Below are 26,938 nucleotides of genomic sequence, written 5' to 3'. Positions count from 1 at the left end.
ACATCCTATTATTTTCCTTTCTTCTTGAATCGATGATTCTTTACTTAATGCCTTGAAATAAAACTAATCTTCAACGTGCATCTACCACGTTCAATGTGTAAGAAAAAAAAATATGCTCATTCTGCCATTATACAGTGTTTGTGCAAATGCGTGCAGCCAACAAGTGGGTTCGTTTGCCATTTTTGTGTCCAGCCACTACTTTTTCTATATTTGTTAAAATCTGCTTATTCTACCGTTATACAGACACTGCGCCAATGCGTGTACCTAGCTAGTGAGTTCATTTGTCATTCTGTATCCAGCTACTATTTCTTTCCATATTTGTTGCTTTTTATTGTTATGTCTTAAGTTGTATTATGTACAACAAGTCAAACTGGATAGCTGTTGACTCGTATGGAACGACAAACTGCATTATAAAACGTTTACATTGTTTTTCCTGCACTCTGCCACATGTGTGCACTTCATAAAAAACAAAACTCTGTTTCATTGGCTCCTTTAGGCTCCTATTATGGTGAAGGAGGCATATTAAGCTTAAATATTATAATTAAGCATATTTATTATATGCTTAATTAAGGGGCAGACTTTTTAGATTAGTTTTAATATTGCTTAAAGCAATCGTTTTCGAACAATGTGCTGTGACGTCGCAAAAACCCCTTCAAGAAGCCATTTGTTCTGCGAGTGCACTAAATAACGGCAAATTGCGAACGCACCGAAGAGTAGACCAATTCCATGTACATAATAGCCACCTTGCCGAATATTGCAGCCCTACCAGACCATTGTGCACTCCAGTGCTGAGCAACACGTGTGAACTGCGCAGCTTCAAGCATCAGATTAGCAGAAACGTTAGCCCAGATGAACCTTCTGATTGTAAAACTGTCTGATAAGCAGAGGCGAAGCATGTGCTTAGAAACTGATGTTCCACACATCTGCAGTATATAGTTGATGTTCCTACCAATAAACCATCAGTTGATGTTCAGCGTTCATCCTGCGTCTTTCCTTCGTTTGTACTGTGCATTTTGCGCTGAACAAATACGCATTCTATACACTAATACTGTGCTGAAATTGACGATCGCTACTAACAGCCGTCATAAAGCCGTATTCAAATTCAAGCAAACATGCGTCAGAATGTAACCTTTAAGTATTCGGCCGATGAAGACGTGTCAAATTAGAACGAGAACACGCCAGGCAGGTAGTTGCTTAAACACATGCAGTCGCCCTTCTTTGCTAAGGCACAACCCTGGCTATTAATCAGTCTGGAAGCAAATAATAGGTTGACTTAATTAGGCAAATGGGAATTTTATTTGTGGATATGTGAAAACAGCCGGCGGCTGCGTTTCGATGGCGGCGAAACGAAGAGGCGTCCGTGTGCTGTGCGGTCAGCGCCCGTTAAAGATCCCCAGGTGGTCGAAATTATCCCTTAGCCCTCCACTATGGATCCGCTTCCTCTCCTTCAACTTTCCCTCCCACCTTCCTCCCTTCCCTTAAGGTGCAGCTCATGTGTCCACTGCGTCTTTCCTTTCCTGTGAACCAAATATTATGGTTATGAGTGTGCCCCGCCGGGGGTGGTGCAGTGGTAAGACGCCCGACTACTGTGCCGGAGTACCCGGGTTCGAACCCAACCTCGGCGGCTGCGTTTCGATGGAGGCGAAACGAAGAGGCGTCGTGTGCTGTGCGATGTCAGCGCACGTTAAAGATCCCCAGGTGGTCGAAATTACTCCGTAGCCTTCCACTACGGCTCCTCTTTCTCTCTTTCCACTTTCACTCCCACCTTCCTCCCTTCCCTTACGGGGCGGTTGCGGTGTCCACAGAAAACAAGTGAGACAGTTACCACGCCTTTCCCTTCATATAAATTAATCAGTTTAAATCAGTTATGAGTGTGCAACGCTATTGTGCCGCACAGATACGGATCCATGATTCAATATTCGAGCCAAACTCGATGGCCAACAAGTTACCGGAATTGATAAGGCGCGCATACGGGGCTTCATTATTCAAAAGAACAGCAAGAATATAGTCACCATTAATAAGCTCACCAACACAGTACACAAGAGCATGAATCTTGGGCGAATTGCCAACCGCCACCGAGTGATGCGGGATCACGACCCCCGCCGCCTTATACAAGCATTAGTAATAAGCCAAGTGGTGTACTCCCTTCCACACTTGTCTCTTTCCAAGGTGGAGAAAGAAAAAAAAATTCACAAATTAAGCAAGCCTATAAACAGGCTTTTAATATTCCCAAGCATGCATCTAATGTCCACCTGCTCCTTATGTGGGTTCACAACACCCTAGATGGGCTTATCGAAACCACTCGCACAACACAGCCTGAACGCCTATCAACCACCACTAGATGAGGCACGTTCTCTCCACCCTAGGTGTCAACCGTGCAAGCTCCCTTGAACCCATGCACTCGGCTCGGGAACAATTCTATCTCACTTAACAATTCATCCACTCCCTAAAAGCGTACGCCCAATCCATCACACAGCTCGGTGAGAAGTCATAACCGCGGCTCTGCACAAACATTACAGCCTAAACCCCAGTGTAATATATACGTGACGCCGCAAAATATACTACTGATCAAGCCTAGGCCTTGAAAGCGATTTCCAACAAGTTTCACCCCACCGTTTTCGTTCAATTAAAGCCCAATCCTCCTTAGAGGCAAAGGAAGCCGAAGTTCCCTTGGCAATCTCCTCAGCCACTGCCACACTAATATTTAGTGATTAAAAAACAGCAGTCACCCATATTGCACGAGGCAGGGTTCACACGCCTGCTTCCAAAATTTTCAAGTCCATTCAACCCCCGACCAGATCACTTCAACTCTTATGGGCACCTGCTCGTTCGGGCAACCGTGAGAATGAAGCAACAGCACATCTCGAGCGCATGTCAACCGAGCTGGGCCAGAAACATAGCCAGGCAGAGCACTCAGACGCCTGGCTACCTATAACGATATTTCTCTCCACAATAGAGAGCAACGGCTTCATATTCACTTCTCCCCCCCCCCTTCCTCTCCCCCTCCCCTTACCTCACAAATTTCTCTCTGAACTCTAGCAGTGGACCTGACGCCGGGTCCAGTCCCGTACCTTTCTATCCCCAGCTCACCTTGCCCGTATCCACCCCGGCCTTTCCTCCCTTGTTGATGTTGATGTTTATTTTCCAAAAACAAATTACATAGTATAGCCTCTCCGCATAAGCACTGATGCTGTTTTGCTGAACAAGGCCCCACAGCAAAGTGGCAAGGGCAGATGTATTACACAATTCAAATGAACGCATAACTATATCCCCACAGCACGTCATGCTGGAAAAAAAAAAAAAAAGCACAATTAACTTGACAAAGATGCTGACCACTTTAAAGGTGGCTTCCACAAATTTTCAGGTGGCCAATATGAATATCTGCCTTTATTTTTTCCCCTTTTCTGCTACATACTGAGCACTGATTAATTAAGAACAAAGCGCATAGTCAAAAGACGAACACAGATTTAAATTATTAGGCTGTGGCTTGGTCTGTTGGGTTTAACGTCCCAAGGCGACTCAGGCTATGAGAAACACCGTAGTGGAGGACTCCGGAAAGTTTGACCACCTGAGGTTCTTTAATGTGCACTGACACCGCGCAGCACATGGGCGCCTTGCTTTTCGCCTTCATCGAAAAGCGGCCGCCTAGGCCGGCATTCGATCCCGCGTCCTTGTTAACAATAGTCGAGCGCCGTAACCACTGCACCCCCCCGGCGGGAATTATTAGGCTCTGAACCCATTTCTGAACTCCTTGTCTTGCATACACACAATGGTGCAACTTCAACAGGGAATTGATAATAGAATGGAATGTATATTATCATCTGGTCCTTTTTCCGTAGTATGAAGATACTCTCTGTTACTCTTAGTACTTCTGAAGTGTAGGCTGTAATAATAACGTTTAGGAATCAATATTTTCACCACAACGTTGTATGAAAGTTAGCTGTGAATTGCAATTAAAACATTTTGGTCCCGTACTGGATCTTTATTACTGGGTTTCTGTCCAATAATGTTCGAAGTGAACGTCCTGCAGCATGCGTCACACTGTGCACCATGCCTCTTTCGAACAGTACTCCTCGACATTGCGACGTTAGGTGACCGTCGAGTGGCATTTCCTGCATTTGATATCAGCTTCATATATAACGCCCTTGAGTCTTAATGACGATGGTGACTCTATACGTAGTGCACTAACGTACGCAGACTCAGTAGCGTCTTGACGCAATGCCAATTTTGCCGCGTGAATCAGTGCCGTCGATGGTCCTGTGAGAGCAAGCGGCACCGAGAAACTGGTGAGTTAAGAAAATGTAAGGCATTTAAAAACGCATTGTATTTGTAGAGCGTAACAACTGACTGAGAGAATAAAAGCATGGGGAGCTGCTAACGCAGATCGGGCAAGAACCACGAACGAGGGGGGAATGTGGGAGAAAGTTTCTCGCGTTACCTAATGGCAGACATCTCAAATTAAAAGTAAGAGAATCGCCAACGAGCAGGGGGAGCTCCAGTATGAGACTCGTGTGTGGAGGATAGCGATGGCTGATGAAGATACTTGATACACGATATTATCCGCAAATGTGTGCTGTGCACGACGCCCAAGCCGCCACCAGTGAGACGGTGAGGAATGAACACCAAAGAACTAACAATACAACATATTGCAGAAGTTTAGGATGTTGTATGGACCATGTGAACTTTCCGCAACGAAACTGCAACACTAACTCCCTCGTACGGGAAAGTTACAAGTGTTACAGGTGAAGGAACACACACTCGCCAGCGCTTTCTTCAGAATACACGGAATCACTGAATACAAGTAGGTATTGAAATGTGTGACAACTTAATAAGGGCATGTGAACACACGGCCACTAAGAATGATCTGGTTCGTTAGAACTTGCAGATAATCTCGAAGACTTTTACGGGTACAATGTTCTGCTGGGTTAATATTTTATAGTCAATTGTAGTATAGTTCTTGAAGTCTTTCAGTCAATTACTCCTTTGTTTTAGAATAACACGCTATTTAATTAGGTGAATTATTTAACTTCTTTGAGCCATTCCTTGTATCGGCAGCAAGCTATTGATATAAAATTTAGTCAACCTGTTCCATCATTTTGTGCCACTCGCTCCCTCAAAAGTTTCATTAGCTGATTTCAAGTAATCGAAGATAGATTCATTCCTTGCTTTACGTGCCGCAGTAATATGTTCTTATTTTACAAGAAAACAATCTTCTTAGCTCTTTTCTTTGCGACCAAGCGTAGATAAGTATCATTTAATTTCCCGCAGTCATCTGAACAATAGAAGACACGCTTCAACGAGCCCTTGTTCAAGTAACTATAATATTCAGAAAAGCTATAAAAATAAAAATAAACCGAATACATAAAGGTTACTGACTGCAAAGAGTGAGGAAAAAAACAATACGGAATAGTTTTAGAGAAACAAACAATAATGCAGGAACATACGTAGACTAAACAAAAACGCTTTACAGAACATAAGTGCATGGCTTAGTGAAATGCGCGCTGATAGTCAAAAACTTAGTTTTCGTTAAGTGAGAACTTGAACGAGGCTGGTACGGCAGAAAAGTAACAGAGCCTTCACACTTCGTGAAGTGACACAATATAGTATTTCTACTTCAACGGAGATTGCTGACCAAGTCAGTTTAGGCGCATATAACGATTGTTATATGTGTCTCGTTCACTTGAAAAACATCCTACAGCAGATACTGTATAACGAAAGTAAATAATAGAAATTACAATGCGATATCTGACGTGGATACAATAGTTCGCCCATGCAATTTTTGGTCTAAACGATACACTATATGGGGCATTCCGTACTGATATGTCCAGCACTCAATCTCGACAAGTAAAAGGAATACAAAACGCAACAGCTGCAGGGGAGCACAAAAAGTTGGCACACAGAGCAGGATTAGCTCTAATTTATCTGCGACTCAACAAGGATGAGGCAATGTTATGTAAAGCATCACCACTGCCATGTCACCATCAAAGTACAGAATATTCTACTCAGAGAAAATGCAGTGTAAAAAGATTAGAAAGAATTCCAGGCTTACGTTTTCATAAGGAGCGAGTATACGTCACAAGAATGTCGAAAGAAAAAATGATAGGTAAATGCTGAATGGCATTTCAGCTGTCGTCGAAACTGTAAAGGTTCAGATTTGTCATCACACGGAACGTTCGCTTGACGACCAGTCTATAGAGCGCACCAGCACATATAGTGTCTCTTGGTCCCAAGAAAGCGGCATTTTCAGGGGAAAGAGAACAAAAGAAAAAAGTTACAAAACAAATTACACTGAGCACTACTAACAGTGTCTGGACTTTTAAATATTTAAATATTTAAAAGTGAAGTGCTCCGCAGCTCTATATGCGTTCAGCTCTATATGTCGCAGTCGCGTCCAGTGTACATGGGGTCACCCTTCTTGCAGCCAAAGACCAGTGAGAACTGGCCCACCAGGCTGAGTGGGCCATTACACCTGCGACGTCCATTGACACTGCCACACTGCACAAAGCACCAGAAGAACAAAAGCAGTTCGATATCTGTCAAAGACTCGTAGCCGGCCAACAGAGCGGACTGCGAGCGTCCGTGGTTCGACTGCACCAGGGTGGTCAAGATGACACGCAGTGAGGTTACCCTTCGTACAAGCTCGATGTGTTCTAGTGTAAGGTGACGCATGAGCACCTCGCTCCCGAAAAAGCAGGTCGACTTGAGCGTGAACGCCAACTGGAGTTTCCGGTCGAACGCCTCAGGGCTACTTGCGAAAGTGGCCGTCGAGAAGGCGTCAGCTACTGTGCCACCTACTGTCGCGTACTTAACCACCGTGAGCGCTCCCGGCTCGTACAAAGGCTTCTCAAGGGCCATAGGCAGGAGGGTAAAGTTTCCGTGGCTGGGATGCAAGGAAAGAAGCGCGCTACCGTTACTCACGAAGTCCGCCATGCTGATGTCAGCTTTCGTCAGCTGGAGACCCGCGGCAGCCCGTCGCACGTTGTCGAACACGTTGTCATCCATGTCGGAAAACGCCTGATACATACTGTTCAACGTGTCTGCATTAAAAGACTTCATTAGCCTTAGAGATTGCTCCAGCGCCTCCTTGGCAGCCAGCGACAAGGGAACGACGTCGTAAAACGGTGATCCCTTCAAGGTACTGCTAAACGCTGCCTGAACGTTGCTCTCAACCTGAAAGACGTCTTGCAGAACACTGTCTGTGACCTCTGTGGCCTGCTGATCCGCGTAAAAAGCTACGCCCATGTAGATGTGTGCCAGGTTTGCGCAAAACAGTGCATGCTCTCTAGACGCTACGACGCCGTCACCCACAAAGTATTTGGTGACCATCTCCGAGCTGGCCAGGAGCGAAAGGGCCTGCACGACTACCCAGCCGACGTAGTAAGCCATCATGCTTTCTCCCTCGCTGGCTACAAAAGAGAAGAAGCGCACGAAGAACATCGTGTGCTCAACGCTGACGCTCAGGACGGAGTCAGCGGAGAAGTTGAAGTTCGATCGCAGATTGGTTTCCCATTCAGCTACCGAGAAAGGGTTCCGGGTATCGCGCACCATTCCACTTAGGTTGCTGCTCTCCAGGGTGTCCCATTCCGAGCTCATCAGCTCAGCGCTCAAGCCAGACACCACATTGTCCTCTAGCGAGATGAGGTCATCGTAAGCGTATACGCGCTCTTTCGTTGCGCGGCCGAACGCAGCCACCATGATATCGAAGTACTCATGATAATAGTTCCGGTTGGTGTTGTTCTCAAGCATGCGCTGTCTTCCCGAGAGCACGTGCCAGAAGAAGGATGAGGGTCGCACTGTGACGTGCCCGTTACGTTGTACTGCGAATTGCAGGACGCTCGCCCAGTTCCACGCAGCAGCCATGGATAGCAAAATGTGGAGGAGGTTCGAGGCGTTTGTTACCTCAGGCCAGTAGATGCCAAAGCTCGCCAACATTGACTGAACCTCGTTCACGTGATTCTGGTCCCCAGTGCAAACGAGTGTACAGGAGCGGTAGAACGCGGCAGCTTTTTGAACTGCGGTCTGCCCGGTCTGCGGCACTGTCCTATTGGCCGCCATCGTCGCCACTTTGGTCATGAATCTGAAAAAAAAAAAAAAAAAAAAAATACGGATGTATGAAATGTTTGGGTTCTCGGTGGAGTTGCAAGATTAGTTGCTTATTTCATGTCTGTTAAGGAGTTTTTCTGCAAACAATCACAGAACACATAGAGACTCATCTAGCCTCAAATCCAGGGCCTTTATTTAATATCCCGAAGCGCTACGTGGCCTATGAGGGACGCCGTAGAAGTTCGATTGCAGATTGGTTTCCCCCTCGCCTACCGAGAAAAGGTTCCAGGTGTCACTCACCATTCCGCTTAGGTCGCTGATCTCCAGGGTGTTCAGGCAAATTTAGGCGACTGAAATTATTTAGCGGACACTCCATAGCACGCATTTCCGGCCTGTGAACTATACAATGTAGGCATTAAGTCGCACCACCTAGCGGAAACCAGATTATTTGTAAGAACAGTTAAGAGCACAATTAAAAGCTGATACTGTTGCTTTTCTGGCGCAGTGCATTAGCCATTTGGCTTGGAAATCGTAAGACAGCAGTTGAAATTTCATTATTACCTTGATAGCGTAAATCATGTATTTGTTCATTACAGCTATTACATTCCTGTATCCGTGTATACAATACGTCGTTTTTTTTTTCTAGGACTGAGGTGCGTTTCAGGTTTCATTCAGGTTTCAGGTTTTTTTTATTTTCAGAAATGTATTACACAAATTAGTATGATTTATTTGGTACAGAAGGAGGTACCAAAGCAAAGCTGTCAGGGGGACCTCCTAAAACAAATTGCTTAAACAAATTCACAAATATGGCAGAAACTGAACATTAAGATATGTTAAAATCCATGAACAACAAGAACAATACATAAAAAAATAAAAACATAACTGTGTGGTTATAATTACTTCGTTAATAAGAATGTTTTGACGATATTAGTGAAGAGCCTATACGACCGAACCGTTTAAACATATGAGGGTAGTGAATTTCATATAGTTATAGCTGAAAACAAAGGGGTTTGTTTGCCATAATTTGTATTAACTCTGGGAAGTAGCAAATTGTCGTTTAGGGAAAATCTAGTCAGATTTCCGAAAACGAAGATTTCTTTGCGGCGAAATATTCGTTTAATCCCATGTACTACATTTGTCCTCTCTCTGTATTTTCCCTCATTCCATCAAACAATGAACACCATGCAAAAAAATTCCCTATCTTTGGAAGGGGGGTGGGGGGGGGGGGGGGGGGGTTGTTCGTTTAAAGTGCCTTCTGAGACTTACGCTCGAAAATGAATACTTAAAATTCCTTCAGACGGATTGCGAGCCCAAGCCAGATGTTTGTTTACTGTACAATTGACAATATGGAAATATGTCTCCTTCAGAACATGGCCGCCACGGCCGGAATTTATCCTGAAACCTCAGGCTTAGTATCCGAACTTCGTTACCCTTCAGGCATCACGGCGGCTCAAACGAGAAATAGCACCCTGATTCAATAAGTACTTTCTTCTGGGCGAGTTGGTTCATATTAGCAAAAGGTAAAAGACTTGCGCAAAAAGTAGATGAAGAAAGAGACGTGACAACAAGACAGAGCGCAAACTTCCATCTGGTTTTATTTAGGAAACGGTATCTACTTATATAGACAAGTGAAATCATATCATATTGATCAAGAGTGAACACGTGAGCACACAACCAGCGAAGATCATCTACCAAGCAGGGCAAAAAATCACGTTTTGTCTCAGAAGGAAAATAGCGCCACTGGAGGTTCGACATTTATTCGGACACGTTAATCCTTCGTGGGGTCACTTAAGACGGATCTGCAAAATCCTCAAATCTGAGTATTGGCACCAAGTTCGACTGCTGGAAGAATGGCTAAGATATATGTTAGTGAACACAGTCATCCAACAAGACAAGCTCGCCGTCTCGCCGAATTCAAGAAGCTGATAGCCCAGTCAACAGAGTTTCAGTGGCGCTGCATTGTCTGCAATTTGCCTCAACAAGAAAAAAGTAGGCGTGCTACGTCGGACACCCTCGTCGTTCTGGGAGAGGTGCGGCTACCTGATGACGTCAGAAGAACGCTGCAAAAAGGACCGAAGTTCAGTTACGAACCAATGACCAGCAGACCCCAATTACTGGAACTTGTAAGGACCGTTGCAGCAGGAGCCAAAGAAGCTAACAAGGTGAGAGTGATTGGCGACGGCGTTGACTGCTTGCTACGAACAGTGGACGCACTCCAGGGAAGCAAGCCTCCCATTATGAAGATAGCTAAGGCAATACAGCGTTGCGGAGCCACCGCACTACAGGCTGATAAAGAAGGGGGCTTTGTGGTCATGCCTGAAACGCTTTTTAAAGAAAAAGCACTTGAAGCATTAGGAAAGAATTTCAAAGAGGTTAAATTTCGCTCCAGAAAGCAGAAATCTATTGCTGTGCAGTTGCTGCAGGATCTTTCCCTTGAGAAAGTTAAGTCGCCGAAAAATCCAAGAATCACTTCTTAGAAGTATTCTTTTCAGGCAAAACACACAAGCCTGAATGCCCACTGAGGACCATCGTGTCGGAAAAAGGAACCTGGCAAGCCGCAGTAAGTAAGTTCCTGCAGCAGCAGCTTACGTCCCTGCCACTTGAGGATCCCTTCTTGGTTAAAAGTTCTACTGACGCAGTAGAAGCTCTTCAAAGCCTGTAATCAGCAAAGACAGCCTTTTCCGTAGACGCCTAAGATCTTTATTATTCTGTTCCACAAGGAAGGCTCCTTGAAACTGTCCGGGAGAAGATTGAGTGCTCTAGTGAAATCAACTTCCAGAGCTCATCAGGGCTAAGCACTGACAACTTCATCACCCTGCTTGAGTTTTATCTCAATTCCACAGCAGTATTCTTTAACAAAAAATTCTTTGTCCAAAAAGAAAAGATATGCATAGGTTCTTCTGTGGCACCGGTGCTTTGTGACATCTACTTGTCTGCCGTGGACCGACGAATGTGTGACTTCCTGACAGGCATGGGTGTTCTGAAAGTTCTGAGGTATGTGGATGACTACCTTATCATACTTCAAGCGACGCCTGGATGCGACTTGGATGCCCTTGTCGCCAGAATTGTAGGGCTGTTCACTGCCGAAGCAAAAGGCCTCAAGTTCACCTGGGAATTACCACATCGTCAGGAGATTCAGTTCCTTGATTTGCTTATTACCTTCAGCGATTCCGGATGCGGCCCTTGTTTCAAATACAATCCACGCAGCAAGAAAAGCTTATTGGCCTATGAAAGCGCCCATTCGAAGCTAATCAAACGTAGGATTATAGCTGGTCTTCTTCAAGCCGCACTTGCCAGAAGCTGTTCACACAACCTGAAAAGCAGCGTCACCATCCAGATCAATCGTCTTGAAAAAGCAGGGTATCCCGCCAACGTAATCCACAGTGTAACAGCAAGTCTACTGCATAAAGCACAAAGGAATGACAGTAAGAAAGCCTCGACTGTGCCTCGGCCAAGACATCAGGTTCAAGTCATCCCTTATCTGCACAAAATTTCCCATAACCTGAAGAAGATTGGCAACAGGAATGATGTGACTGTTCTCTTTTCCACGCCTACTAAGCTGTCAAGCGTCTGTACCGTTCTGGCCAAGAAACGCGAGCGATGTGAAAAGAAGCATGGCACCAGGTTCATTGAATGTTCCACCAATGTTGTGTACAGCCTGCCTCTCACTTGTGGGTGCCTATACATTGGACAAACGGGTAGATGTGTGAATGACCGAATCATTGAACATAAGAGGAATGTGGAAAGCTATAAAACTGGCAACCTGTATGACCATATTGTCTGCCATAAATGCAAACCTGTGTATGAGGGCACTGTAATTCTCGCACGTAGCAAAACCAAAGTGCAGAGAGAGATCATTGAGGCCTTTTTAATAACGAAAAACGGTGAAAAATGTATTAGTTCAACCTCTTTGACACTCCTAGATAAGGAGCTAGCCTTTTTGGGACATGTGTGATTTGCTGTGTTACTTGCTGTTACACTGCTTCTTGTTTGTTGTTGATTTTTATGACTGACGCGGCTTTTGCTTAGAAAATTGATTTTATTCACTTAGGTTTTCAGCCATTTGGCTGTTTTATCGGTTTTAGTTTTCGACTGCCTGTTTTTACATTGTTTTTAGGTCTGACTTGGCTTAGCCATAGAAATGTGTTGTTAAGATTTTACGTGTGCTTGTCTGTTTGTGTGTTTGTGTGTGTATCTCTGTGTGCGTGTGTGTGTTGTTTGCGCGCGCGCAGTCTTGCATGTGTGTGTATCTGTCTGCGTTTGCTGGTATACCTCGCTTACATCATTCAGCCTTCTTACACAGCAAACATTTTTTTGGCCTCAGTGATAATCTGATGAGATTTAAGTCATTTTTTGCCCTGCTTGGTAGATGATCTTCGCTGGTTGTGTGCTCACGTGTTTACTCTTGATCAATATGATATGATTTCACTTGTCTATATAAGTAGGTACCGTTTCCTAAATAAAACCAGTTGGAAGTTTGCGCTCTGTCTTGTTGTCACGTCTCTTTCTTCATCTACTTTTTGCGCAAGTCTTTTACCTTTTGCTAGCACCCTGATGGCAAAAGCAAAGATTAGGCTGAAACCTAAACGGTATGCGAAATAAGATGAATTGCTTGCTTGCGAAAACAAAAATAGCAGTGAGTAACCTTTCGTATACAAATGCAAGAAAATGAGGCCTTTTTCAAAGCCAGGTTATCGTGAAATGTTTTAAAGAAATTGTAGCTGGATACAGATCAAGTCTGCAGTAATCACCACACTCAATTCCTCCGTAATAGAAAGCATTCAGCACTTAATGTTCGTCTGTTTACCTAAATTAAAAGCGAACAATGAAACCAAATTATCAGCTCAAGAATTTCGATGCATCTAGGTCGTTTCGTATAATCAAATACCACTAACTGATTTCGTTTTACTGTTCAGTGGAGAAATACACACGACGCACATTACGACCATATAGTGTCAAACCCAGGGCATGGGTAGCTACTCACCGGGAGCCAAGGAAAACCTCTGTTGGGAATCACCGTTCTGTAATGTTCCGCACATTAACGTCAGCTCAGGTTTACGTGCTGCCGTGAAGGCTTCAGTGAACAAGTCACATGAGGATGATTAATACTTTTATATGGTTGGAATGGGGTCGCTCTCATAGTAAACAGAAGAATGGGCAAAGCAGTGCTAGGGTACAACCCCAAAAACGACCGAATGATTTCACTTCGGATCCAAGGTCACCCTTTCAACATAACAGTTATCCAAGTCTATGCACCGACCACTGCTGCTGAAGAAGCTGACGTTGAGAGATTTTATGCGGACCTACAATGCCTTTTAGACCGCACCCCATCATCAGACGTCGTTTTTCTCATAGGAGACTGGAATGCTAAGGTCGGGAGTGAAGAAATATCCGGAATTACAGGCAAGTTCGGTCTTGGTGAGCCAAATGAAGCTGGGCAGAGGCTAGTAGAGTTCTGTCAAGAAAACAACCTGACCATAGCGAATACTCATTTTCAACAGCACAAGAGGCGCCTGTACACATGGATTTCACCGGACGGTCTGTACAGGAATCAGATCGATTATATTATTTGCCGGCAGAGATGGAGAAGCGCTATACAAGCAGTAAAAACAAGGCCTGGGGCCGATTGTGGCACCGATCATCAGCTTCTTGTTGCCAAAATTAAGCTTCGATTGAGGAAAACGCAGAAAACTAGAAGGCCTTTCAGGTATGATCTGGATCAGATTCCATTAGAATATGCTGTGGAAGTGAGGAATCGATTTCAAGAATTAGATCTAGAAGACAAAGAGCCCGAAGAGATGTGGACTGATGTTCGTGATATAATACAAGAAGTTGCTACTAAGGTAGTTCCAAAGCAAAAGAAATGCAAAAAAGCAAACTGGTTATCTGAAGAGGCTTTGCAAATAGCTGAGGAAAGGAGGATGGCAAAAGGTATGGGGGAAAGAGAAAGATACAAGGTTCTCAATGCGGATTTTCAGAAAATAGCAAGGAGAGATAAGAATGCCTTCCTGAACATACAGTGTCAAGCAGTTGAGGACAACAGCCAATTAAGAAACACAAGAGCTCTGTATAAGACAATCAAAGATATCAAAGGAAGCTTCTGTGCTAAGCTGGGCGTGATAAAGGACAAACGAGGCAAGGACCTCACTGAAGCCTCAGAGATAAAGAAGAGGTGGCAGGAATACACAGAACTGTACAAGAAGGACCCGGATGTGCAATCCCAACATAGGACGGTTGTGATTACTGATCTCGAGCCGGGCATCCTGAAGAGTGAAGTTGAATGGGCCTTAGCCAGCCTTGCTAAGAACAAAGCAAGCGGAATTGATGGTATTCCAGCTGAGTTGCTTCAAAACCTCAACCACGACGCTGTTAACACACTGCATACATTATGTCAAAAGATTTGGACAACCCTGCAGTGGCCACAGGATTGGAGGAGGTCAGTTTACATCCCCATTCCAAAGAAAGGCAGTGCCAAAGATTGTTCCAACTACCGCACGATCGCGCTTATTTCGCATGCTAGCAAGGTGATGTTAAAAATCCTGCAAGGTAGGCTGCAGCAGTATGTGGATCGGGAGCTTCCGGACGTGCAAGCTGGGTTTCGCAAGGGCAGAGGAACTAGAGACCAAATTGCCAACCTTCGCTGGATCATGGAAAAAGCAAGAGAGTTCCAGAAACCCATTTACTTCTGCTTTATTGATTATGCGAAAGCGTTTGACTGCGTAGATCACAGCAGATTGTGGCAAGCTCTCCGAGAGATGGGAGTTCCAATTCACCTCATCTGTCTCCTCAGGAGCCTGTATGAAGGGCAAGAGGCCACAGTCAGAACTGGGCATGGTCTTACTGATTGGTTTCCGATTGAGAAAGGGGTGAGGCAAGGCTGCATACTGTCGCCCTGCCTATTTAACCTATATGCAGAGTGCATCATGAGGAAGGCCGGTCTGGACGAGTCTTCAGCTGGAGTGAAGATTGCTGGAAAACGTATCAACAACCTTAGATATGCGGATGATACCACTTTAATGGCAGAAAGTGAAGTGGAACTCAAGAGACTTCTGATGCGCGTACAAGAAGAGAGTGAGAAGTTTGGGCTTAAACTGAACATTAAAAAGACGAAGATCATGGCGTCTTGCCCTATCAAGTCCTGGAGCATCAATGGACAAGAAGTGGAAGCTGTGACAGATTTTCTGTTCTTGGGCGCCAAGATTACCTCGGAAGGAGAGATCAGCCATGAAATTAGGAGACGCCTGCTTCTGGGAAAGAGAGCAATGGTTAGCCTTGACCGCCTAGTAAAGAGCAGAGACATTAGTCTGCCAACCAAGATCCGTATAACCCGTGCTATGGTATTTCCAGTTGTGATGTATGGATGCGAGAGTTGGACTGTGAAAAAGGCTGACCGCCGAAGAATTGACGCGTTTGAATTGTGGTGCTGGCGAAGACTCTTAAGAGTTCCTTGGACTGCCAGAAGATCAAATCAGTCGATATTGTCGACCATAAACCCTGACTGCTCATTGGAGGGTCAAATTCTAAAGTTAAAGCTCAGCTACTTTGGTCATCTGATGAGAAGAGAGGAGTCGCTGGAGAAAGATTTGATGTTGGGAAAGGTTGAGGGTCGCCGGAGAAGGGGTAGGCAGCGAACGCGATGGTTAGATGGCATTCTCGAGGCATTGCAGATGAAGCTATGTGATGTTAAGAAGATAGTGAGAGACCGGAAAGCGTGGCGTGACATGGTCCATAGGGTCACGAAGAGTCGGACACGACTGAACGCCTGAACTGACTGACTGATGGTTAAAAGTACGACTTTTTCGCTTCTTTGTGGAAAGCAGCCCGACCACGTCATGCGCTTGTCGTTGGGTCAAAGCAGGCTGAACCTTTTTCGTTCAGTTTTCTATAGCAGGCGGCCCAAAATACGCTACCAGGATATCCGTCAAAAATGTACAACCCAAGAGATTCGCTTCAAAGCTCTATAACTGAGCATCTGCACTCCAGGAATATGTAAGCTCCGGAAGGTTGAGGACAAGACGTCTCGGCACTTGCGAGATTGCGAACTGCTCGGCCCGCATATTTTTGACAAAAACTGTGCCTGTTGTTCGATTTGAAGTTGACTAGAATCAGTAAATCAATAATGAGGCATTTTAACGCGCAGAACTGGCGTTCACTCACTCTCGGTAGATGGCGTCCGTGACAGACTCGCCGCCATGCGTGGTTTCCCACCGGCTGCACACGCGGCCGTAGAAGTCCCGGCAGGGCAGCACTGACGAGTTCAGGTTGGCATCGAGCAGAGCTCGGTGGCGCTGGCAGGCCGGCGACGAGCACAGACCCTCAGGCACGACCCGGGAAAGGAAGGCGAAGCCGATGATGATCAACATGAGCGCCGCAATAGAGCACAGCACAGCTATCCTTGCATGCTTGCGGTCGTCCACGGACACTTTTCTCAGCGTACTCCAGAACGGCCATGAAGAGAGGGTTTCCCCTAGCACGGGCGTCGGATTCCACGGCACCTGGTCGCAGAGAGGTGGGGGCTGCCCCAGCTCAGGTTGCAATGGCCGGCTCGACCCGGAAGCTGCTTCTCCGGCCTGAAGAGCTATATGCGGCACCTAAATAGAATTTTGAATAGAATAGAATTTTAGCATCGGGCGAGAGTGGCATCGCTGGCGTGTTACGTGCTATTCAGATAGCCGGAAGGCTGGCGTTAATCTGGGAATTTTCAACGATTCATTTTCCTATTCATCATACAGTGTCATTTCATACGAGACAGCTGCTATCTGTGAGGCCAGTGTGAGGCCGCTGAATAATATACCGCTCTCTTCTCGCGGTGACAAAGATCCTTCATTGCGCTGTCAACCAATGTAAATGACGCAGAATGAATATTAGAAAAAAGAATTCGTGCAAAATAAGATAACTGAGTAGTGTGGCTATTCATTTTTATATAAGCAAGAAGGGGCAAAAAAGTTTCCTGCCGGCCGCGGTATCTGCTATCGCGACGTCAGGAGCACCTGAAATTGTGGCGGCAGAAAGGAAAGGGTGGCGAAGGGCCAAGAGGAAGAAATCAAACAGGCGAGCGACAGGGAGAAAGGACAAGACGCGCTGAAATGAAATAAAGAACTTGAACTATAGCGCACTAATGCAGTTGTGAGCATGAGTTTATTTGAAGCCCACCCGCGATTGTCTTAGCACGCTGAAGCACTCGAAACTGCCAGGGGGCTGTCGCAATGAGCACTGCACCGGGGCGGAACTGCAGGCATGGATGACTTAGTTCTCTCTCTGCCCATCTCGTAGAAGATAAAAGAGCTCACTAATCGATCTTTATTCCTGTTTCTCACACTCTTTCCAACTCACGCCATCATCTAGCTGCAACGCTACAAAATTTATATTCGAAGAATTGACCGCTGTGGTTCTGAAGATGTGTCGTATGACCGGCAGAGGATCGGAAGCACTACATATATGTTGCGTCTTAACTTTACCCGTTGTACTTCAGATATATCTGTCCCCCAGCAGAACCAAGAGGAGAAAGAAAGTATTAAACTTCACATGAGCCTCCTCCCCCTCCAGTCCCTAAAGAAGATGTATCCAATTCATATGAAGTAACGAAGAGCGCGAAAATATGTACAGCATGCCGTCACTAGTTGACACCCCACATGAGACTCCTTCTACAAGGTTCCGAAAACGGGCGGCTGGAGTACTTTACCTACTAAACATGGTTTCTAAACTTTCACAGTCAAGCACCTTAGGTAGCAATACCATGTGGCTAAAACAGTTACTGTTCCTATAATTTCTTCACAGACGATTTTCCTCTTAGCAGGATTCGCAAACGTACACGGCGCCAAATAAACCGATGAAGGATTTTCGTTACCACGATAACCACAGCCCAGCATGTTAGACTACCAGTTAAACTCACACAGGGGGCCATGGTAGCTTCTAAGTGGTCGATGGCAGCAGGAAGCGAAGCTGACCTGTTTCTGTCAACGTTGGTTCAAATGCCGCTCTTAGTATGGCGCTTTTTTAGGGCGAAAGGGAGAGATCTGTCCCCGATATTCCGCGGAATATTGGTGGGGTTCTGGTATATAGGGACCGGTAGTTATAATGATAGATTGATAGTCAGTGATGAGAAAGAGAGTCTCTCTCTGTTTCTACTGTCTGTAGACAGAGAGAGAGAGAGATGTCTCTCCAGAGAGAGAGAGGGGGGGGGGGGGGGAGGGAGAGCTCTCTAGATAAAGAGAGTCTCTCTTACTCTCTATATATCTCTCTATGAAAATGGAGAGAGACTCATCTCTCTCTCTCAATCTATACTCTTTCTCTCTGTGTGCAACAGCTCTCCCAGGGAGACTGCCAGCTCTTTCTCTCTATTTATTTAACAGGGGAGTTCCAAGGGTCGCATCAGGGCGGCCAAATAACTTTCGCCTTGCTGCACGCAAAGTGACTTAAGTTCTCCCTTGATTTGTTTTTTTTCCTAGCTCCCATTCGGATGATAAAGTTGGCAGTATTTGCAATTAGTTGGTATCGTGCACTTCTTCAGGTTCTGCTTAATGTCGCTCTCTGTTTCGATTCAGGCTCTCCTTCAGCTTTGGACGACATTAGCAGGGAGCGCAGGAAAAGGCATTTCGCACATAAAACGCAGACGTTCGGCCAGACAGTGAACAAATATTTTTCATCTGCCCACCGAAGTAACGCTGCAGGACATTCGATTCAGCAGTTGCTACCATTTTCCTAAACTGTAAACAAGGGGATCAGATCCTGCTTGAGTCTTACGAAAGTGTACTGGGAGATGGAACTAGGACGCTCCTTACAAATATTTTGATACAGATGTCACGTTGAGGAGAGATTTCTAGCCTTCAGTACCGCTGATGGGAAGTGTGGACGCCGCCATGCATGCTTGTAACTAGTGTTTACACACGACAGCGCTAGTTAGTGGAATTGCCTACTGAGACATCGTGCTGTTTGTGCATCTTCCCAGACACGTACCTTCCCACAAACTTCCCAAACAGCGTAACGTATCAAGTAGACGCCGCGCCCACATTACGTTGTACATATATCCTAAGGATGTTTTAAACTCATCCTAAAAACGTCCAGTGCATGTAGGTAGTTAGACTTGTGCGGTCAAAGTAGGTAATATGAATGCTATGAAGGTAGTTTGTTTCTGTTTCGCAAAGATCGCAACCTGACATGCCTACCGGTATATAGCTTTCCTAATCGAAATTACGATCGCATGCTGTGCTTTGTTTTTATTCCCTAAATTGGCGGGATTAAATATTAATTTACTACCATATCTTATTTTCTAGTCCTTATTATACCACAAGGTACCGTTTTACGCCAAGCAAGCACCCAGAGCGTTAAATAATACTAGCTTCGACTTACTTATTAGTAAGTCGAAGCTAGTCTTCCTTAACACCGTTCAGGTGTGCGGCTCACCGGTAATGCTGTCTTCGATTCCGTGCCCTTCCGGGCCTTCGGTTCAGATTCCGTGGTCTTCGCTGCCTTCGGCTCCCTCCCTGTGTTCTTGTCTGCTTTTGGCTTTGATGAATCGGATGTTGATTTTTGAGAGCCTCCGATCGAGTCCTGTAATATATCGCCACAGGAAACGACAATGTGTGTACATGAAATTTATTCCGATGAAAAGAAGTGAAAACAAAATGACACGCGTCGCAGAGCCAGAACCTTTTGTCGCTTCCGGTGCTATTCCCGCAGTACATTATGAATTAGAGCAAATACTTCATTACGTGGAGTCAGATTAACAGGTTCCTTACACTAGCGCTGCCTGTAGCTACCCATTCGATTTTGAGCCTATTTCATGTTCAAGGTCACAGTACAAATGCTAAGCAGTAATATAGAACAAATCCCTTCATTTGTCTTTTTCTCAAAGATATAATGTCAACAAATGCAGTATGAATAACAGTGTGGAAAACTTACTTAGGTAGCAGTAATTATATTACGATCGAGCATCGACAGAGAAGAAGCGCTGACTCCCAGCACATTTAAAGATGAATGACTGTTGCTTATGATAATTCATGCTAATGAAATGGTCGGCGTCATTTCTAGTTTTTGTATGCCTTTCATCTTTACTTTGAGCGTCATTTCTCCATTTGTCCTTTCGTTCGGTCCTATAATCGCCCACACTTAAACCCAAAGCAATCGTTTTACAAACTCGTCTGATCTCCATCGACGCCCAGAAACTATTATACACATCATCAAACCTGATTTCTACCACTCTGCACATGGCTGAGCCGTTTAGATTATCTTCGGAGATCAATGTAGAAAAACAAAATGAAGGCAGAGTTTGAGGTGACCAACTTTAGCCTCGCATCGGCCTTCAAATAGGAGTATCCGACCTCATACACAGACAAGACCGTTGCGTCAATTCAAATCAGATTGCCCGTTTGTTTCTCGATCATCATTGATTTCGGTGGAAACAGTTTGATGGACTCCCAGCACTTAAGATGATACATCCCGGATTACATTTTGTTTCGCTTTATTTTTAATGCATTCAAGGCTTGAGGGCACATTTATTTTCTGATATTTAGAAGATCCTGAGTATTGATTAAATAAACTTTTTATAAGTACTTTAATTTAATGAATGCTTGTAATGGCGCTTATGAAAAGCTAGATGGTTATATTCAATGTCAAAAAAGTATTGTATATCGAAATCGCGCGTAATGTGTAAAATACAGCAACTAAAAAAAAAAGTTAGAATATGTGGTCTTTTTATTTTATTTTATTTTTGCAAAATAAGAATGTAGAAGGGCTTAAAGACGAGACGAAACTGAAGAAACACACATGCGGTGTAGAAAAAGCATAAAACATGAATGACAAACATTTTATATAGGTGCATAAAATAGAAGTTTCATCGCGAACGTCTTTTTAGCTCAAATATGTTTATGCCCCACCGGGGTGGCGCAGTGGTTGAGACGCTCGACTACTGTGCCCAAGGAAGCGGGATCGAATCCCGACCTCGGCGGCTGCGTTTCGTTGGAGGCGAAACGGAGTGGCGTCCATGTGCTGTGCGATGTCAGTGCATGTTAAAGAACCCCAGGTGGTTGAAATTTCTGGAGGCCTCCAATACGGCGTCTCTCATAGCCTGAGTCGCTTTGGGACGTTAAACCCCACAAATGAAATCAAATATGTTTATGCTAACCTAAACTAATCACCCAGTAACGTTATCAAAAACGTAGCACTTAAACACGAAAAAGGTCCTATCGGTGTTCCAAGTTCTAACTGCTCTGTTCTTGCACACCTCGGCCCTTGCCAGAAATTAAAACGTGTCTTTGAAAACGGCATTATTTGAGGCTTGGGGCACAAAGGCTCAGCGTGGAAGACAAGATTGTGAAATGACAGGACACAATGCTGACGAATAAACGGCAGCTTCGCTAACAGCAACGAAGAAAAGAGAAAGAGCGACAGCAAGGAATAGTATCCGTGTGTTCTCTATAAACATTCTCTTCGAACTGCCAGATTACGTCCATTCTAAAGTAATTTCATTCCCTCAGTGGGCCAAAATGAAGATATGTCTTGCGAAGTTCAACATTGGATGTAGATACAACACTCGAAAGAACACGAACTACTTTTCATTTTTGTATGCTCCGCTTGCTTTTGCCTACATGTTTCTATGGGCGGGCTTCAGCCCTACTTCCAGGGAGAAGTGACTAGCAAATGTTCACATTGCGGTGCCTTAAAGATACGTCGCCTTTGAAATAACGTTCCATACTTTCACAACCTCTTCTTGGCTTCTACTGGGCTCCCTTCACGAAGGGACAGCGTCACAACACCTATGTGCTGTAAGAAAGAAAGAAAGCGGCTTTAAATGTGTATTTTTTTTTTCTACATTGAAAATTCCTTATATGGACGGTCGAAATATATGACCTTGTTCGATATGGATCATACAGGCCATCAGTTATATGAGAACACAGGTGATGGTTTTTAAAGAACCTAGAGGCAGACTAGACGGTATGCTTTCTGCGGATTGATTGCTCTAAGAGGCGATCACAAACACTCACAGATCCCCCTGTGTCCTTCTTTCTGTCTGAGATCACCTCTTAAACTGCGCTATAATCAAATTGGTGGCATATATGGGCTTATGAGCCAAATAAACAATTTGGGTAATTGGGGTGAGCATACTTGCAAAAACTTGGAACCACAGCCACATGATTCAAATTCACAAGGTAACATGTGTGTGTACCAATAAAAAATAAATACGTTAAAAAATGAAACGAGCAACAAAACACGCCAACTTTTACATTAGGGAAGAACTTTTATAAGAAAAACAATCCACCTCATGTGTTCACTGCAGCACCCGGTACCTTTGGAGAGGCGGCACTGCATTCATAGACACGTATCCTCCCGTATTGTTCGGGGCATCGAATACATCGGCATTCCTACAGGGTTAATGCACTCATATTAGGGCCTAAGACAATAATGGGCAAGCGCGTTTGTGCTCTGCGTTAAACGGGATGCCATGAAAGCGCCACCGCTCACCCACCATGGTGTTCCGGCAGCAACAGTCTTAAATAATTTGTCAGTACTCTTTTCGATCAGGCAGGGGTGAGCCAGACATTGCGAAAAACCCTACGCTAGGCCGAACCGCGCCCTGGCCATGAACGCGAGGGCGGCTCTGTGCCCCTTGGCTAGCTTCCCGACGGTCAGCCCGTTCAGATAGTTCCCGTTATTTGTCAGCTCGGATTTGGTGACTATATTCCGTCATGCAGGCCGCGAACGTTTTCCCCAATCTACAACGTCTGTACCCGCCCGCTAGAGGAAATGGAGACCAAAGACGAGAACGTTTCAACTGGAGTATAAGGGCTCTCAGCACAGAAAGGGCAATTATTGTAAATGTGGTTTAACGGAATTCTTTGAAATCGCGATCAATTGAGTTTAAGAATGATTCAACTTTATGATTTACTTTTACGCCTGGAGAGAGAACGCGAAACGTTCGGTGCTCTATGCATCCATTTCAACCGGGAGCTTTTGGACACGACTGGAGACAGACACGCGGGCCCTGGTCTCGAGTAGCCTTGAAATGGGTTCACGGAGTAGTCAGTGATGTACAATACTGCCATATAGTTGTAAATAGTCACATGTACATATGAAGCTTATATACCCAATCCACGACAAGAGCCACTGTTCTGCCTGCAAGACATCAATCGGCACAGAATTTTGTCACGGGGAAAGAAAGAACCATCTTTATTATCCCCTCCCTTTTCCAGGTTTCGACCAATCATCGCTTTTTTTTTTTTTTCGTGATGAGATTTCCAAGGTCGCATAAGATCTCAGTATCAAATGGACAACAACCCAATGTGTTGGGAGCAGCTCGGAACATGTGCCCTGCTAACGAGAAATCAATAATTCATGACGAGTTTCTCCCACTATTAATGACTATACTTACCAGTGACATGGCCGGATCAACATCAGGGACAGGTAACAGTGCGACGCCCTCAGACGGAACATTCGGTCCGGAACCGGATCCTGGCTCTACCTGTACAGTGAAGGCAAGAAGTGTAAATCTCGACCCTCGGACCTTCATAAGTAATGCCCTATAAGGAGAACGATACTAGATACTGCATACTCCTTTCATCGAACCCTGTATCAAAAACTAATAGGCAGCACCGTCTCAATACAGTAAAATGTGCATTGTTAGCGGCTTGCACATTATGTACCGATAGGCCATTTCGCATGACGACGGCTGTTATTGCGGCGCGTGTCTTTCTCTGCTTCTTCGTTTTCTTTCTTGTCTATTTTCTCTTCTGTCTGCACGAGGCAGCGGAGTTGTTGTGGCTGTAAGAAGAAGGAAAAGAAAATGTACAGGCTGCAACTGGCTCTGTAGCTGAGCCACCACCGCTGCCTCGTGCAGACAGAAGAGATATATATACTGATTTATAGGAAGAGAAAGGCGCGGTAACTGCCTCACTTGTTTTCTGTGGACACCGCAACCGCGCCGTAAGGGAAGGAATGGAAGGTGGGAGTGAAAGTGGAAAGAGAGAAAGAGGAGCCGTAGTGGAGGGCTACGGAGTAATTTCGACCACCTGGGGATCTTTAACGTGCGCTGACATCGCACAGCACACGGACGCCTCTTCGTTTCGCCTCCATCGAAACGCAGCCGCCGAGGTCGGGTTCGAACCCGGGTACTCCGGCACAGTAGTCGGGCGTCTTACCACTGCACCACCCCGGCGGGGCAGACAGAAGAGAAAATAGAGAAGAAAGAAAAGGAAGAGGGAAAGAAAGACGCGCGCCGCAACAACAGCCGTCGTCCACCACCAGCGGTGGCGGGTGCAATGACGGCCTACAACAGATAAAAATTCGGTGACAGGATAGCTCTCGCCGCAAGCGGCGGTAACCCACTTGTACCAGCCCCATCAGAGGAGGCGAGGCAGCAGAGGTGGCTCAGCTACAGAGCCAGTAGCAAGCCCGTGCATTTTTTTTTCTTTCTTCCTACAGCCACAACAATAACAACAGCACCCTTAATTAGTGGGTCTCTCAGATGTCTCCTAATCCTTCTTCTCCTATCGTTTGCCTCTTATCGGCGTTCGTTGCAGTGCTACATATAATTATAATTGGCCTACAGAAAAAGAAAGGCACTGTATCTGTCACACACTCTCCGGTATGTTTGGATACACCATCGCCTTTGTCGTGTGACGCTCCTTGGCGCGCGTGTGTGGGATTGCAGATGACAGGAACGCTAGACAAAAACTAACCTCGCAGAATCTCACGAAATATGGCATATCTTGCGTGCAACTGTCGCGCACGGGGTTTCGTTCCATGAGCCTGGATATATGGCAAAACAGTAAATAGGCATGCATTTTTGACAAGGCGAGGACGAGTGAGAAAAGTACAGCAAACACATCTGCGAGCTCTTCAAAGCCTTCGTAGGACTTTCGACGCGCTGCTGATGTATGTTGAATTTGGTGTAAACGCGCATTTCATTAAATAGTGGTATTGCAAGTACGCTTACTGAGCGTTATCAACCATAATAATGGCACAAGTTTATTTTGATTTGCAGTGAGTCGGGCAACAGTTCGCAAACATGCGTAAGGTCCGACAATACATATACTAAGCGCGAATGACCTTTCCGCAGTTTAGCCAAAAGTTTGCTGTTCGCGACTTGCTGCAACTGAGCAGGCATTGTTATTTATTTAATTACGACGCCCGAACTATCTCCTAAACTTATTGCAACTCTTTTCCTCTTTGTAGCTGCCTCTTCAACAAACAGGCACATTAGTAACATATTTCGTATATTAGAGCAATGTTGGCGTAGAGTTGTCAAATGAAGATACTCCCACATAGTAAGTCGCAGTACCGAATGGCTTCCACTTGCACTCCCGCGTGATATGTTCCGAGTGAACAGGAGCCCTTAGAGTCTGGGGCCAGTCGAGGTATTGGATAACATAATACACACCTCGCGAAGCTTTACGTGATTTCCTGAAAGCACCTTTCTCTTTTTCAGAGTTCTCCACGTACATTCCACAATCCAACAACCCAAAGCTAGTCACCGCAATCAACAAAAAAGTACGAACTGCAAGCCAAGGATAAGCCGACCCACGGAAGCTGTTCGCTGCAGGTAGCAGAGCTGCCTTCAGTCATTATTCTACTTTGTGCTAAGCTGTGTCAGAGAAATTTAATATTACCAGTTGAGAAAATCCAATAGGACACATGTAAAATAAGTCGGCAGTCCGAGTTGACCATAATTGGATGTTTACGAATAGGTGCGGGACTCGCGGTCATTGAAGCAAACTGTTCCTACGTTGCCAGCTTTGGGATTGTGAAACATACTGGTATAACCGGTGACGAAATCAGTTGAAAAGATGCAGTACCGGAAAAAATTTAGACACAACAACCGTAGAGATAACTAAGAAGAAACAAAAATCAACGAAATGCTTTTAAGAAGGTTATGACAACAATCGCAGATGGCTTTATAACACTACAATCCATAAGCATACAAAATTCACAGGTTAAAACTGGTCAGTTTTTTAAGTAGAGTTGTTGATAAGCATAACATAAGATGCAGTAGCGAAAATTCTTAGACATGCGAATCGCAGAGATAACTAAAAAGAAAAAAGAAAAAGGAAACGAAGCGCATTCCAGAAAGTTAATTATGACGACAATTACAGACATTGGTTAGAACAGATCAGTTTTTAAAGTAAGTTTCCTAACTAGCACGATCGATGAGTTAGGAGGCCGTATCAAGCGCGACTAGGGTGACCAGCCACCTTAGCGTGACGTCAGGTGCATAATGTTGTGCGTAAACACCCGTTCGACACGATTCATCCCGAGAGACGGCTATCTTAAAGATCTTTAAAGCTAAACCGTTCTCACCACGTGGTTTGGTACACACAGTCCTGACATTGATAGTTTACATTTCTTATTGACATCTGTGAATATCGAAAGATCGCCAGAGTTACTTATTATAGAAACAATGAAGTGACATTCCTCACCTTCCCCTTAGTCATATTGCATTGACTCAGCTTTACCAAACCGATTCCGGGTTAGCTAAACAGTTTTAAAATACAATACTTAATGCCTCACTGGCAGGCTAAAGCTTAACTCGTGCACGTGCCCTCCACATTATCTCACAGGTGCTGCTACCACTCGGGAGCATAAGTACGTATAGCGTGCCCTTTCCCGCCTTCATCATGCACTCATGCTGCTGAGCGGATCACCCTGCAGAGCACAAGTTTGGGAGTTCGATTCCATCATCGGTAGTTATTTGGATGAGGCAAATAGTCCCTATATAAAGGAATGCAATATCAGTGTGTGTCCTATATCCCCTAAAGCACTGCATCGGATTCTGCTGAACTGACGTGAGAGGTTCAAGCAGCTGTTCACCCAAAAGAACAGATTGCGATTGCACGCTTCCTCAGACCCTTCACTGGGTGAAGTAAGTTTTGTTAATGCGGACATATGTGCCCCTAGTCACCTA

General features: G+C 45.1%; 1 protein-coding gene across 2 annotated transcripts; it reads right to left on the bottom strand.

Annotated features, from left to right (window-relative positions):
* Positions 1 to 3,394: 3,394 nt before the first annotated feature.
* LOC146185594 (neprilysin-1-like) lies at positions 3,395 to 25,761 on the bottom strand. Of its 2 annotated transcripts, none has more exons than XM_084606513.1 (5): positions 25,647 to 25,761; positions 23,411 to 23,500; positions 19,447 to 19,593; positions 16,201 to 16,634; positions 3,395 to 8,077 (listed from the first exon to the last, which is right to left on the bottom strand). In XM_084606513.1, exons 1-5 carry the CDS (start codon positions 25,671 to 25,673, stop codon positions 6,373 to 6,375), a joined length of 2,403 nt encoding a protein of 800 aa, XP_084462639.1. In that variant the 5' UTR covers positions 25,674 to 25,761; the 3' UTR covers positions 3,395 to 6,372. The 2 variants fall into 2 exon arrangements, with proteins under 2 accessions (XP_084462639.1, XP_084462640.1); XM_084606514.1 differs by lacking the exon at positions 25,647 to 25,761 and adding an exon at positions 25,418 to 25,528.
* Positions 25,762 to 26,938: the final 1,177 nt, after the last annotated feature.

Source organism: Amblyomma maculatum, chromosome 6 (genome assembly GCF_055883805.1).
Source record: "Amblyomma maculatum isolate TAMU_Amacu chromosome 6, ASM5588380v1, whole genome shotgun sequence".
In the NCBI taxonomy this organism is placed as follows: domain Eukaryota; kingdom Metazoa; phylum Arthropoda; class Arachnida; order Ixodida; family Ixodidae; genus Amblyomma; species Amblyomma maculatum.
Note: the sequence above shows the minus strand (reverse complement) of the source record. Positions and strands in the feature narration are given on the sequence as shown.